The 13,875-nt window shown below is 39.0% G+C and overlaps 1 protein-coding gene across 1 annotated transcript; it reads right to left on the minus strand.

Moving 5' to 3' along the window:
* Positions 1 to 2,633: 2,633 nt before the first annotated feature.
* Positions 2,634 to 13,489, minus strand: kif3a (kinesin family member 3A). The gene is made up of 17 exons (XM_061080097.1): positions 13,347 to 13,489; positions 12,389 to 12,653; positions 11,565 to 11,709; positions 10,782 to 10,866; positions 10,482 to 10,587; positions 9,848 to 9,987; positions 9,512 to 9,709; positions 9,224 to 9,398; positions 8,493 to 8,591; positions 6,325 to 6,481; positions 5,988 to 6,168; positions 5,646 to 5,756; positions 5,331 to 5,456; positions 5,037 to 5,090; positions 4,858 to 4,926; positions 4,628 to 4,758; positions 2,634 to 3,686 (listed from the first exon to the last, which is right to left on the minus strand). Exons 1-17 carry the CDS (start codon positions 13,350 to 13,352, stop codon positions 3,638 to 3,640), a joined length of 2,097 nt encoding a protein of 698 aa, XP_060936080.1. The 5' UTR covers positions 13,353 to 13,489; the 3' UTR covers positions 2,634 to 3,637.
* Between the last annotated feature and the right edge of the window lie 386 nt (positions 13,490 to 13,875).

Raw genomic sequence — 13,875 nt, forward strand, 5'->3', positions numbered from 1 at the left:
GTGTCCTCCAGCTCTGACGTGTGATATAGATCACAGTGTCAGCGTGGTGACAATATAAATAACATCAGTAGTAAGAGTTTGAAAGTTACTCAGCTTTACTGCTCAACCTGTCAGCGCAAGCCCACAAACAATTTCAAAGACATGAAGAACTTCAACATTCAGAGTTTCACACTCATGATGATGATGATGACTGTCTCCTCAGCAGCTGTGCCGCACAATGGAACCAAAGGCTTCACTTCAAAAAGCCTGCTGAAACAAATCCGCGATGAGGCGTCTAATCTGATGAACAACATGGTGAGTAAACTATGAAAGTCACAACTGGTTGTTTGTTTAATTGTGTACTAATTTTTTTAAATATTTTGTCATTTAAGTCATCAGAGCTGAAACACACAACCGTGATGTTTCCAACAGAGTGTTGGGTATGTTGGAAACCCTTTTGATTATAAGTATTGAGATTTTTGTAAATAGCATCCATCTTAGGAGATTCAAGATGCTGTTACTAACTGTGAGCTTCTCTACACAGACAGAGTTTTTCTGCTTGGCCGAGAAATCTCTGAATTCCACGAGTTTGGACGTCGTGAAAAAACTCACCGGTTTAGTGGAAGGCTACAACAAAGCAAACAGCTCGCATGTAATCGAACCACCTTTTTATAAATTTCCCAAACCAAATTCATGTCAAAAATATCAAAAACTGTCCATCATCATTTTAGTTCCTAAAAAGCTGTTTCTTTTCAGATTGTCAACTGTACCGTGGTGACGACCAATCGAAAGCTATCCAAATTGGTGGAGCAAATCGAGCGTTGCTCCAAAATGAAAGTGGAGGCATGAACTCTTTGCATTGACCATATTTATTAAGTGACACATGTAATATGCATAACTTATTTCTTATTTATTATAAAATGTAATTTATTTTTTATACATCTTGTGTTTTTATATCAATAAATTATTATATAGCAGCTATTTGTTGTTGAGGTTTCGAGTTTTTTCCACCACTTATACATCCTTTATTTAACCAGGAAGATGCCACAGTGATGCAATATCTCTAAAGATGCAAAGTAGCTGAGGTTTCAAATCAATACAAACATGCATACACAAAAACACAGAAAAGTAATTTAAAACAAAGAACAGACCTAGAAACATAAAGGAATCAGTTACTTTGATGAAATGCAGAAAATAAATATAAAATAAACATTACTCTATGAAAATTGATATTAAAAGATTTTAACCGAAAGTGTAACAATTCTACGTTTAAGATGTCTCACAGCTCAAGCATGTGGTTATCTACCCAGCTCAGTTCATGTAGTTGGAAACTTGAGGAGAATGTTCTCTGACGACCCTGTGTTGCAGCTATTTGGACAATAGAACTGTGCAGGTAACTTGCAAAATAAAGCTTTTGTTAAGTATTTAGTTATTGACAGTGTTTAAGGTATTATTGATCTATCGTTAAACTATTCAGCTGTCTTCCACTGAAGAAGTCAGAATCTCAGAATTAGACTTAAAACTTCCACACAGAGGAGAAGATATAAACTCAGTTCTCCTAAAACATGAACTCCTCAGCCCTAACCCTGGACAATATAAGTGTTACATCACATTACATAATTAGTAGGAGGTGCTTTCCATAGTTAATATTTATTTATGTAAAAACAAATTGTGATTAAGAAAGGATTTGTATATGATGTATCATATGTAAACTAGTTGGATTAACTCTGTATCCTATTTTCTATATATGTATTACATTAGATTGGCTCTGACAAGTACTTTAATTGCTGATACTTGTATTTTATTAAACATGTATACAGGTCCGTAACAAGGATTTAAACAATACTGAGGACCAATTTCCAGGGGCCGGAGGGCAGCATCCCCAGAATTTTGGAGGGGATTTCCCCCATCTAAATATGCCTATTTTAAGATGTTTGGAGAGCAACTATAGGCAGTTGTGAAGAGTGACTGACCTATTCAACATCCTATTTTGGAGTTTTACACGTTATTTTTAGGAAGTTAAATCACTTTTTTTAGTTTATTTTTATAATACAGAGGTCCGGACCTCGGTGTCCTCAATAGTAGCTACGGCTATGCATGTTTATACTGGATACATGGCAGACACCCAGACTTATTAGTATTATTCTTTAAAAAAAATAAAGGTGATTTAACTGAATGTGTGGACATTTCTCAGTCTGCCTTTGCTACAATGAAGATGTGCAGCGTTAAACAGCAGCACATATAACGTTAAGTAACAAAAAAAAATTACACACAGAGCCTCTATTTCTATGACCAAAATATAGATTCAAGCATTTCAGTGACCTATTCTATTTCTAAAAGATGGAATATCTCTTCACTCTGTCACATTTAAACCTAGACAGCATTCGACTTTAGCATAAGCACCAATGACTTGCTTGATTCCATAATTTATTGTTTATGAATAAAAGTGTAATTGTTAATGAACAATCAGTGCAGTTAAACAGTTTCGGTGGCTTTAAAGAAAATGCTAATACATCTAAGATTTTCTACTTGAATATGAATGAGACTTAATTGTTTTAAATCTAATTGCTGTAAATATGTATTATGATATTGGGACATTCAAAGATATCAAGGAGCCTGAAACAATCAGGAAAAAGAAAGATTCAACAAGAGTGTGAGATCCAACATGTAAAATAATTTAATCAATAAAATATCAAGGGGTTTGATGGGTGTAAACATCTGGCATAACTTATGGTACAAAATAAAAGTCAGTTTGCCTCCAGTTCAGAACATAATATTAAAGTAGTATACTAAGGCATACAGCATTCATGGGTTAACTCAATAAAACACAGAGCGGGGTGACAATAGAAAATTAAAATTGTGACTAGCTGCGATTGGGAAATGGCACGACAGCAGGCAGCCAAGCACTCCCTTATGCTTCTTACAGTATAAAGCACATCCTTCAGTGAACTATGTGAAATTATACTCTGCTCTTGTTGATCCCACACATTAGTGTTCACTATGTTCCTCTCCATGTTAATGGACTAAAGCTACAGCCTGTGCTCAGAGAAGAATCATTTGCTTTAGTTTAAGCGCAAATGCAACCCTCTATGAATTCAGTTATAGGCCATGTGTTATCGATCAGTTTGTCACAAAACAGGAAATCAAATAACAGAGGTTAAGACATAATCTGTTGTGTTCATCACACAACGCTGCTGAGTACACATTTTCAAGATTATGAATGCAGTAGCTATGTGCACAATATATATTTCCAGAAATCTGAGAAATCTGTAGCTGCTTTCAGATTTTTTGTCACTTTTAAACAACATTGAACTATTGAGTGAAATATGTTTACAGAGGATTTCCCCCTTGAAGATAGTGGTGCTTAGATTAATGAGCTTAATTTCAAACAGAGAACTGAAATGTGTTCCACAGCGATACTAAAATGTTGGGTATCCTCAAAGAAGTCTTACATTATAATATAAATAACTAGTCCTTAACTCTACAGTTATTGCACCTCCAACAACAAATCCAACGACTAACAACAACAACTTAAATCTTCACAGCTATGCAGTGCATTCAGATAATCTTTTTAAATTATGTTCAACTTCTTTAGACTAATGACATCTTGATAGAGTAAAATGAAAGTTGCAGAGATGTGTGACCTTCCTCTACGTCTTTACTGCAGAAGGGAATCGAGCAGAGCGTCTGGCTTTGCAGATCTTTTCCTGTGGGGAGATGAAAGCAAGATAAGAGTTATCAAAAACCTCTGAAAGTTTTCAACTCTGTCATTTCTCAGAATGACAGAATATTAAGATAACAGCAGATTGCATCCTGCTTAAGCTTGATATCCATATGCTATACAGATACATTGTGGGGTCAGGTCAGGCCAAACATCCACAACTAGCAACTCTACTGTGTACTCATAGGACCATCTTATGTCATCTAACGGAAGCACACATGAAAAAATGTTAAAACACATTAAAATGGCAAAGGTTCTAGAACTTACACTGGGCAAAGACTGATCTTTGAGTTACCCTAGAATACTTTTCAGAAATGCCCCATTTACAAACAATAACTCTAAGTGTCGTCATTTGTTGCAAAATCTAAAAAAAGATCTGATATGGAAAAGGTGATTATTAGACTACAAGTGGTGGGTTGAGACACACTAAAGCCAGAGTTTGGACAGGTGGAAATGCATCAGTCTGTCAATGGTACCCTCACAATCACGATTCCTCCAACTGCACGTACGCTTGTGGTAAGCAAGTTGACGTAGACCATTTACACAAATACAGAACAAAGACTGTATGTTAAGGTGGGCAAAATGACTGCCTCCATGGTAATGGATGGGACAAAGACGGTGCAATGTGGCAAGTACATGCCAAATTTTGTTTTAAAGGTTTCTATCATTTCAGGAAGTGCTTATTACACAGATTTATGTTCAAGCGCTAAGTTATTTGAGACGTCATTATGGACAGCGACTGACCAGCGATCGGTTCAAATTTTGTTTCTGGCGCAAGATGGCACCGTTCTTATCCTGGATATTTTGGCATCATTTTTGGATAGTGGGAGGAAGTGGAGATGCGACATCCATCTTTATAAACTCTCTATGGAGCAGTCACTGTACCCTGAGAAACTACATGGCGTCACTTTGTAAAAAGTTAATTACTTTCGTCCTGTCTTGGGTCGACCACTCTTGCTACTTTTGGAGGTTCTGGGCCTCTCTAGTTTCATCAGCGACTGCCGCATGCTCTCCTCTGTGTAGGCCAAATACACATGGGACAGATCCACCTCAAACGGCTGCAGAAGAAACAGACAGAAGAAGAGAGAAGTGATCAATGCACTGCACAAAGAGAAAAAACATCAGCCATTACCCAAAATGTATCCTCTTGTACTCACATCTTTTTCTTTTTTGTCTGGAGCAGGAGTCTGTTTTCTCATATTGTTGCCAGTGAATGCCACACATTTCTGAACGACATCACAAAAACACAAAATAAGACAAGTCATCCTTAACTCAGGGCCTACATATTTAAATCAAAGTTCGCAGTGTGCACACGAGTTATGCAAAGGGAGCTCACCAGCTGCCACTCTCCAATGTCTTCATTCCAGTGCACGTAATTCTCTATCATCTCCTACACAGGAAAACATGAGAAGATATAACAACAGGACATTACCACTGATGTAAAGCTCCTACAGCTGCAGAGCTGCAATAGCAGCACCTGCAGGAAAAAAGGTGCTGTCTGCATGTGCATGTTATAAGGCTAGAGTGGTTCACAGTAAAAATTATCTTTCATCACAGTTTGAATATGTGTGTGCGCGCACACACACCCACAAACACATGCACGCGCACACACACACGCACAAACACACACCTGGTATTCCTGGGGAATAAAGTTGTCTATAATGAGCATCTCGAGCCGGAGTTCTCTGCTAAGCTGGCGTATGTTCTCCAAGAGGCCTTCGATCTCTCTGTGATTTTCTTGTTGTAGATCAGCCATCTAACAGACAAAATGATATGGACCGAGTTTTAGAAAATTATGCGTTTAAAGACAGAAAAACGAAATATCTTATTGAATTTTGAATGGGAAATAAGTTAAGCTCTTGATGAGAATGATCCTAGGGAGCATATTATTGTCACCAGCTATCACACCACCCAGCCCTGACAGGTGCTTTTCTGTTATACATACTTCGGATTTAGCAGCCATCAGCATGGTCCATACTTTCTTCAGTTTCTTGGTCTTTCCTTGAGCCTCCTCCTGTAGACTTGTGTATTTCTCTTCTATGTCCAGGCGTTCTTGCTGTTTTAAGAGGGAGAGGGAGCAATGGTTATTCAGAAGGAAGCTCCAGCAAGCAAGCTATAGTCTGTGGTCATGGCTACAAGAAACCTATATATATATACATATGAAAATATATAGGATATCATATCCTGACGTCAGGCTTATTTCAAACTGCAGGGACATGCCTCTTTGCCTAGTATTGTGATAATAATCCAGTAGCCTACAATTATACCAACTGTTATCTGTCCTTACTTCTTTCTCTTCCAGCTCCCTCCGCAGCTGCTCCGCCCTCCTGCGACGTTCTTCAAGTTCATTGTTGGACTCCTGCAAGAGCTTTTCTTGCTCTTCGGCCTTGGCCAAGAGGTCCACCCCACCCACGATCACCTTCTTCTCTAAAGCTGACAGTTTCTCCAGCAGAAGGTGATGCTCCTGCCTAAGGGTTTTAGGTAAATCAGGTATGAAAGGTACTGTATCCTTGATAAATAAAATTCCTAAATAATCATTCATTTATTGCAAGGTCTGCTAACAGTGAAAGAAAATATTCAAGGTTTTCAAACAAATACTCAATATTTGTCTTGAAAAGACTCACTGGGCTTTAAGCAGGTCCTTCTCCCTCTTCTCCAGCTCTGCTCTTGCCTTGTTTCTCTCCTCCTCCTCCATGTCCAGCTTGGCCTCAAGAGCTTTTCTTTCCTCATCGATCTTTGCCTGCATCTCCACCATCTTGTCCGGAGAAACCTTCTTCCTGCCTTCAGAGAGACACACAGGGGAACCAGTGTCCTTTACTCACAGGTTGATTTCGCTGTATCTTCTCATGCCAAGCACTTTTCTGAATGTTAGTTAGTCTGGTTTAAAAGCATGTTAATTCGTTTTAAACTGTGGTATTAGTATTTTTTACAGTTTAGTTCAGTAAGTTGCACGATAGAAGTCAAATTTTGAGTTTCCTAAGGAAACCTTGGTTCTAACAGGGAGTCAGTGAGAGCCACCTACATATTTTTATGACTTGCTTGTTAGTTTAAAGGTCCAGTGTGTAAGATTTAGGTGAAGGGGATCTATTGGCAGAAATGTTATATAATATAATCCTAGTGATGATTTCACTAGTGTGTTACATCTAAATTGTACGAATTGTTGTTTTCTTTACCCTAGAATGGGCCCTTTATATTTAAATACTTTATATTCACATCGGGAGCGGGTCCTCTCTACAGAGGCCGCCATTTTTTTTTTTTTTACAGTTGTCCAGACTGGACACACTAAACACTTGTTGAGTTTTTAGAGCAACTGAAGGCTACCACAGGTACTCTTTCATGTTTGGAAGGGGAGGGTGAGGTGAGGGATGTTCAGCTGCAACATAAAAAACTCACCTCTAGATATCCCCAAATTCTACACATTGAACCTCTAAGGAAAATTTCATATTGAAGGGATTACAAAAATCTGTAAAACAAAATGATGGTTATGAAGATGTATAACATGAGTCCCATGGCAGTGACAGTCTTATTGCGACAGACAGAAAGATGCTAACAACAGTCTGTGGTCGGCTTGGTTAGAATTAGTGAAATAGCTTCACATGGCACATTCGTTTATGAGAGCAGAGACAGTAGGACCATGTAGGTTCTCACACCAACCTCTTTCTTCTTGATTTAAGAAGTATATAGCAAGTCAGACAGGCGGCATTTGCACCAAAAGGAGAGAGAGAGACACACACACAAAGAGCAACACATTACAGAGTAATCTTGAAAGTTGTATGGCTCTATAGAGTGGAACACTGCATGTGAAAAAGGAAGGAGAAAAAGTGAGATCAAACTCAAAAATCCAAAATATTATGAAATGCCTTAGGAGAAGTGACAGTGAACAGAGATGATAAGGTAAGCTGAAACTGATAATATAAAGTTAAATAATTTTTGTGCAGAAATAGCTCCCTGAGTTCACACCGGACTCAGATCCCTAAGCCCACCACTTATGAAAATACTACAAATAAGAAACCCAGAAAAACAGGGAATCCCCCTAAAAAAAACATCTATATACCATACAGAGAAAAAACTGCATTCATCAGTACACATTCATCAACACATTCGTCACCAAGTGCTACCAACACGCAAACAAATTGATGACAAATAATGAGAGAGACCAGTATGAGCCATCCTGGAACATGGTCTTACAGGAAATATAGGTGTCATCATTGCAACATCCGTTTTTTAACTGTTTTCAAACATAGCAAGGTGTAAGGGGTGAAAGACACTAGGGAAACTCCTAAATGAGAAAGGTGTTATGATTGTGAATGATAACCCTGAGGTCATAAAATAACCACTGATCTGAAACTAACTTCATCTTGATGATTATCTGACAATCTTACATCTGACTCATATAACTTATCATTCTAATAAGGGATGGAACTACATGTAGACATCACTGTCTACAGATGTATAACCAGATTTTTTTGTCATTTGCTGTCATACTGCACCATAGACTGTATATTAAGTTGAAAGACATGTCTCTACCTAGTACATCAACAAATGACAGAAACCATCTTTGAGAAAATTGTATTTTAATTTGTGCTTTTGACTTTTTAGTTAGGCCAATGACTCTTTCACTTACACGGAGGAGGAGGAGGAGGAGGCAAGGTTTACGACCTATACTGCAGCCAGCCACCAGGTGGTGATAAGATGATTTGGCATCACTTATGGTGAGCTGTCGTCTCGTCCATCTTTATACAGTTTATGCGCCACACATTCATATTCATGTGCATTTATCACATATTCTTACCTCGTCTTCTCCTGCATCCCACTCCTGCCTCTCCTCCTTCATCTTCACCTTCATCCATCTCATCTGATCCACTCCCCTCAGAACCGGAGATCTCTTCACCTACAATCACAACAATTTAAGTGGCAGTCTTAAAAGTGCTAATGAAATCACATTTATTTTTCCATTCTTGCAGTCTAAAATAAAATAGTGTTTTTAAATGTATTGTCAACAGAAATATCAGTGATCAATCAGCAATGTGCCAGTTGAGAGTGAGAGGAAATAAACAAATGAGAACTGCAGCTACAACCCATTGACGGACAGTGTGCTATGATTGTTATGTACTTTGAGAAAGAAATATTTATATAGAAATATAACTGAGAAAGAACACAAATAAATAAATCCAGGAATACACAACAATGAATTCCTTTAAATAGCTGTTCCAGCATGAAATGTTGCCACATTGGTGGCATTTGAGCTTGCTCTGGCTAACACCACACTTGTGGAAATTCCTTCTTCTTCAACTTGGGTGAAACAAATAACATGTACAAGACATGGTATCAGATTGGTATATAGCGTATGGTATTTGCATGCCAGCTGAGGTTGATTTGTTTAATGTTGATATTGGTATTAGACCATCTCTGGGGGAAATCATCAAACTGTCTATTTTTACCTCAAAGAGGAAACCCTGAGTATTTAAAAAAGCATATATTCTTCAGCAAAAAAAAATATAATTATATAATTATAATTATTACCTTCCTCTAGTTTCTTCTTCAGCTCCTCAATCTCCTTCTGAAACTGGCGTAGCAGGGCATCCTTAGGATCTTCATTGATCCTGGCTTTGTTCTTGATGTTTTTAGCCCTATTGGCATAGCGCAGGGTACTGATGGTCTCATCGTAGTTATAGTCTGCGGGGCCTATATTTGCACACTAGTGAGGAAATGTATGAGATTTCAATTGTGAGGCAAAAACAGTAATGTCAGCATCAAGTATGGCAAAATGCTTCGAATTGGCCAAAGCTTGTTTTGAAACTTTCATCGTACCATCATGGTCTTTGAGTTTCCTCCGAGTGAATCCTGCAGTAAACGGGTCAGCTTGGAGTTCCTGTAGGGAACGTGTGTGCTCTTGCCATCCACCAGGGCAGAGATGACGTTACCCAGTGTGGAGAGGGATAGATTGATCTTTGTTGCTTCCTTTAAACGCTGACCAGTGGCTCCAGTCTTGCCCTGTCTCTCTGAACCCTGTGGGATGGGGATGGTTGATTAATTGGTTGTGGCTGGATTGGTTGTGTGCAATAAAGCATAAATAAAATCAGCGTGATCGCATTCTCTGGGACGAAGTTTAATTTTGCTGAGAAATTTCCGACTGCAGATACATACTGCAAGGTCAACCAGATGAAGTTTTCCCATGCGCACATGCTGGTTTCCATCAACGCCCTTCTCACTGCACTCAATGGTGATGGTGAAGATAGCATGAGAACGGGAGCTGTGTTCATTCATGTTTGTGGCACCGACAGACCCTGAACATAGTGAAATAACAGAGAAAAATGTCACAACATGACTCATTAACGTAGAGTCCAAATGTCTCAAAGTAATATGCCAAACTTCCCATGTTATCTATGAACTTTTAACTGTGAGGGGAAATTAGAATCTTTATGAAATCATTATCTTTGCACTTTGTGAAATTCCCTTTTATGCCCTTTCTGATTAGCATCATGTGAAGTATTTTTTACACATAAGCGCAGTGCTTAACAATTGCTCAACACTATCTTAAATGAATATTTTAATTTAATTTATGAACGTCAATCAGCTAAATATTCTCAATATTGTATATAATGCGAGATTGTGTAAACCTCTTTAATATCCATCTAAATTTCCATTTCTTATAAGTTAGCTGCTGAATGTTGTGGTGATTGTACTACATATCAAACAGGTAAATATCTCAGTGGAAAATAACATGTTAGATTTTATCGGTATCTATTTCCATCTTCATGACGTCTGTCTTTTGACTTACGGTTCTTGTGTCCCATTGTCATGATCCTGTCCATGTCGTCAGCATTGTTTACAACATAACCAGATAGGTCTTTGATATACACGCCAACATCTGGCCTTTCTTTCACCTTTAAATAAAAAATAGGGAATCAGGGAAAACTGTCATCCACCTCAAATAGTTCATTCACCTTAATATACTCAGTAACCTTTTACAATTTTTCACATATTGGAAAATATCTGTCCTTTATGAAAGATCCTCCTGGACAGATGTAGCATTAATCACTGAACTGTATGTTGTGGCTTAAAAGACATTTCCTTCTACCTCAAGCCTCTGCATCTGATCCTTGCCCAGCAAGTCCCTCACTTCCTCGTTGTAAATCTCCAGATATGAAACACGGACCAAAAATCTGTGAGAATAAAATGTGTACAAAACGTGAGGTAAATGGAAAAATGGAAAACGGTAAAACAGGCTTCTTGAATAATGTTCTCGCTTGTAACACTTGTGGAATTTGACAGAAGCTTTGTTAACATGGGGAATTTTGTTCTGATAATGTTGAAACAAAAAGATCTCACATAATCAATCTAGTGAGAGTAATAGCTTCTATCTAAGAGAAATTAAAATGCTTTTCAAAGGGGTGACCTAAACTTTCTTGAGCACCACAGATGGAAATGTGTTCCTTAAATGCCTCTTCCAAATATTTTAGATCTTTAGAAAACTAGGGAGCTCTGCCACTTGAGTTAAATTGCATATGACAATAAACTCTGCTGTTCTGTGTGATTTACAAGCACTTCCTGATCTGGAAGACATTTTTTTTAAAGATTCTGAAACAGCTGTTAGTAGTTGCGGATGGCGATCAAGATAATGCTTACTTTAAGCTCAATAATATTTGTGATAGTGCAAAACCAGGGCAGTGTGTCAATAGCAATATCATGCTTGTTGCTTTAGATATGCATGCTAGAAATATTAACGCTTCACAAAATCCTTCAATTAATTTGCCATTTATGTAAATGGGGTCATTGTAGGTGTCAACTGAACTCAGGGGAGTGGCTAACCTTTTGTGTAGACCAAAAATTGTTTTAATTTCCTGACTGATTTCTCTCTTACCTGGTATCTCCCTCTGCCTTGGCAATGTGACCAAAAACATGGGCAAAGGAGTTTGGTATAATCCCCCTGAGCTCTGGCACTGCTCTCACTCCCTCCATGGTGAAGGTTTTTCCGGTGCCAGTTTGCCCATATGCAAAAATGGTGCCTGAAATGAGCAGCAGAGTGTAAGATCACACCATCTGTGCTAGTTGGGAATATGAAAATTAAAGACTAAAAGGAAACAGTTATTAGGGTTAATGGCAAGCATCGGCCAGAGATAAAATGTAGAGGAGGCCATGAATGCTGTTGAGACCTGGTATTAACATCCGTCTAGAGAGAGCAGTTCACACACAGACATTAAAATCGTAACCCAGATGCGTCTCCTGTGACCACATGTGATCGGATCTCGTTTCCTGTTCTATAGATAAAAAAACACCACTGCCATTTGTGTTCCAAGACCAACATTTTGTGTTTTTTACCCAGTTTGGCTGTATAGATGAGTGGGATGACATTGTATGTGTCATCAACAAAGCAACGCATGGTGACTGAGATCAGTCAAATATACGATTCATTGTGATACTGTCGCGATTCAGAGGAATAAATTGAGTGGGCGTCTGCATTCACACCACCTTCCAATGTGGTCTGACGGATCTGAGCTCATTTTAGATCATTTCGATTTTAGTGTGTTCTGACTTGTACTTAGCGCTGACCACTCGTGATCGGATCCCTTGGGGCACACGTTAATACCAGGTCTGAACGGGGTCTGTAACAGTGTCCAACGAACATTAATCTGAGGGTCCTGATTTTACAACAATGGCTCATTGATTTTTTTTGTTTGAATGTACCGTTGTAACCCTCTAACACTGAGTTGATGATGGGGCGGGCTGTGAGATTGTAGACATCCAGCTGTTTACTGTCCGGTCCAAACACAGTGTCAAAGGTGAAGGTCTTGGGGGGCTCATGAGGATTCTCCAGCTTGTTGACAGTTATGGTCCCACGGATCTCATCCACCATCACGACCTGCTTGTGGCACATCATCTTCTCTTTCTGGTTGAAGGGACGACATCTCACCACCACCTTGACTTTATCACTGACCTCCTGCTTATTACTCTGCGAAAAGAAAAACAAAGATATGACACGGGACAGCAACTCATGTGTAGTGACAGTTAACTCACTAAACTACAATGTCAGCTAGCTAACAAGAGAAATAGCTGGAACACTACTAAAGGTAGAAAGATGCACAGCAGTGTTTTGTGTTTCTATAGCTTTAGAATCATTGTGAGGACATTTTGGGTGATGCTCCCAAATTCATAGGGTTGTTTGGGCTTAAGAATTGGTTTTGAGGTTGGGCATTTAGTTGTTATGGTTAGGGCAAGGGGCTATGTTTGCATTGCACTATTTCAAGGAGTGTCCTCTCAACCAAAGAAAGATAAAAAGCCAAGTGTGTGTGTGTCTGTTCAGCGTTTAGCTCACGGTATTAGCTATGGAACGTTTTCGTTTTTTTTCCATTTGCTGTGTTGCTAGGCAGGCGAACGCTTGCGTTGCTAACGTTGAAACGCTAATGTCAACTAGCACAGAAGCTCATTTGGAAAACATGCTCTGTGAAAACTGTGCATGGTTAACGCGGCCTGACGCATGATTAGAGGTGAGAAAAACAACCCAGCGCAGGGAGCCATCTCCTTGCATCCTGTAGCGATGCTAACCGGTTAGCATCACACCAGAGAGGAGGGTGGGGTAGAGGAAGGGAGGAACCTCACTCCCAAACAAAACAAAAAACACAGGCAAACAGGCCTGGCGACTTACCGCCATGGTGAGACTGCACAGAGGAGATTAGAATACGCGTTGTGTCCGTGAGGCTTCGTTCATTGGAAACTAGCTCATCCGAAGAATGTACATGCCAGCGTAGAGTCCGTTACATGTGAAGCTCACAGCCGCTAGCTTGTTGTTAGCGCTGAGCCTGTCTGCGCATGCGTACAAGGGAAGGGAGTCTGACACCGGTTGGCTCTGGTTCTGGTTATAATGACTGTACTGCATGAGGGCAGTATTATTATTATGATTTTTAGGACCCGAGCACTTACAGGCACTGACAGACAGTGAGGCCCTGTTGAAATTGTTAGGATTAATATTTTTATTTTACAGGCAAATTAATTGGCTTTTTCAGGGCTTTGACATGCTCAAATTCTGACCAAAATTTGCAGATAATTAGAGTGTGGTGAACATTTACGTATTCTGGAACCATTGATTTTATTTTTTGCCAATTTTCCCAAATTTAGCCACCAATGAAAAGAACAATGTAATGGTCAAGGTTTTATTGTGGATAAGTCAAGCACCT

Source organism: Limanda limanda, chromosome 10 (genome assembly GCF_963576545.1).
Source record: "Limanda limanda chromosome 10, fLimLim1.1, whole genome shotgun sequence".
NCBI lineage: Eukaryota > Metazoa > Chordata > Actinopteri > Pleuronectiformes > Pleuronectidae > Limanda > Limanda limanda.

Bases quoted from the DNA above. Each gene is read 5' to 3' on its own strand.
- kif3a (XM_061080097.1), bottom strand. The intron at 10,588-10,781 runs GTAGAAGGAAAT...TTTTATTTAAAG, and splicing joins ATCAGATGCAGAGGCTTGAG to GTGAAAGAAAGGCCAGATGT. The intron at 5,091-5,330 runs GTGTGTGTTTGT...TTTCCTGTGTAG, and splicing joins TTATTCCCCAGGAATACCAG to GAGATGATAGAGAATTACGT.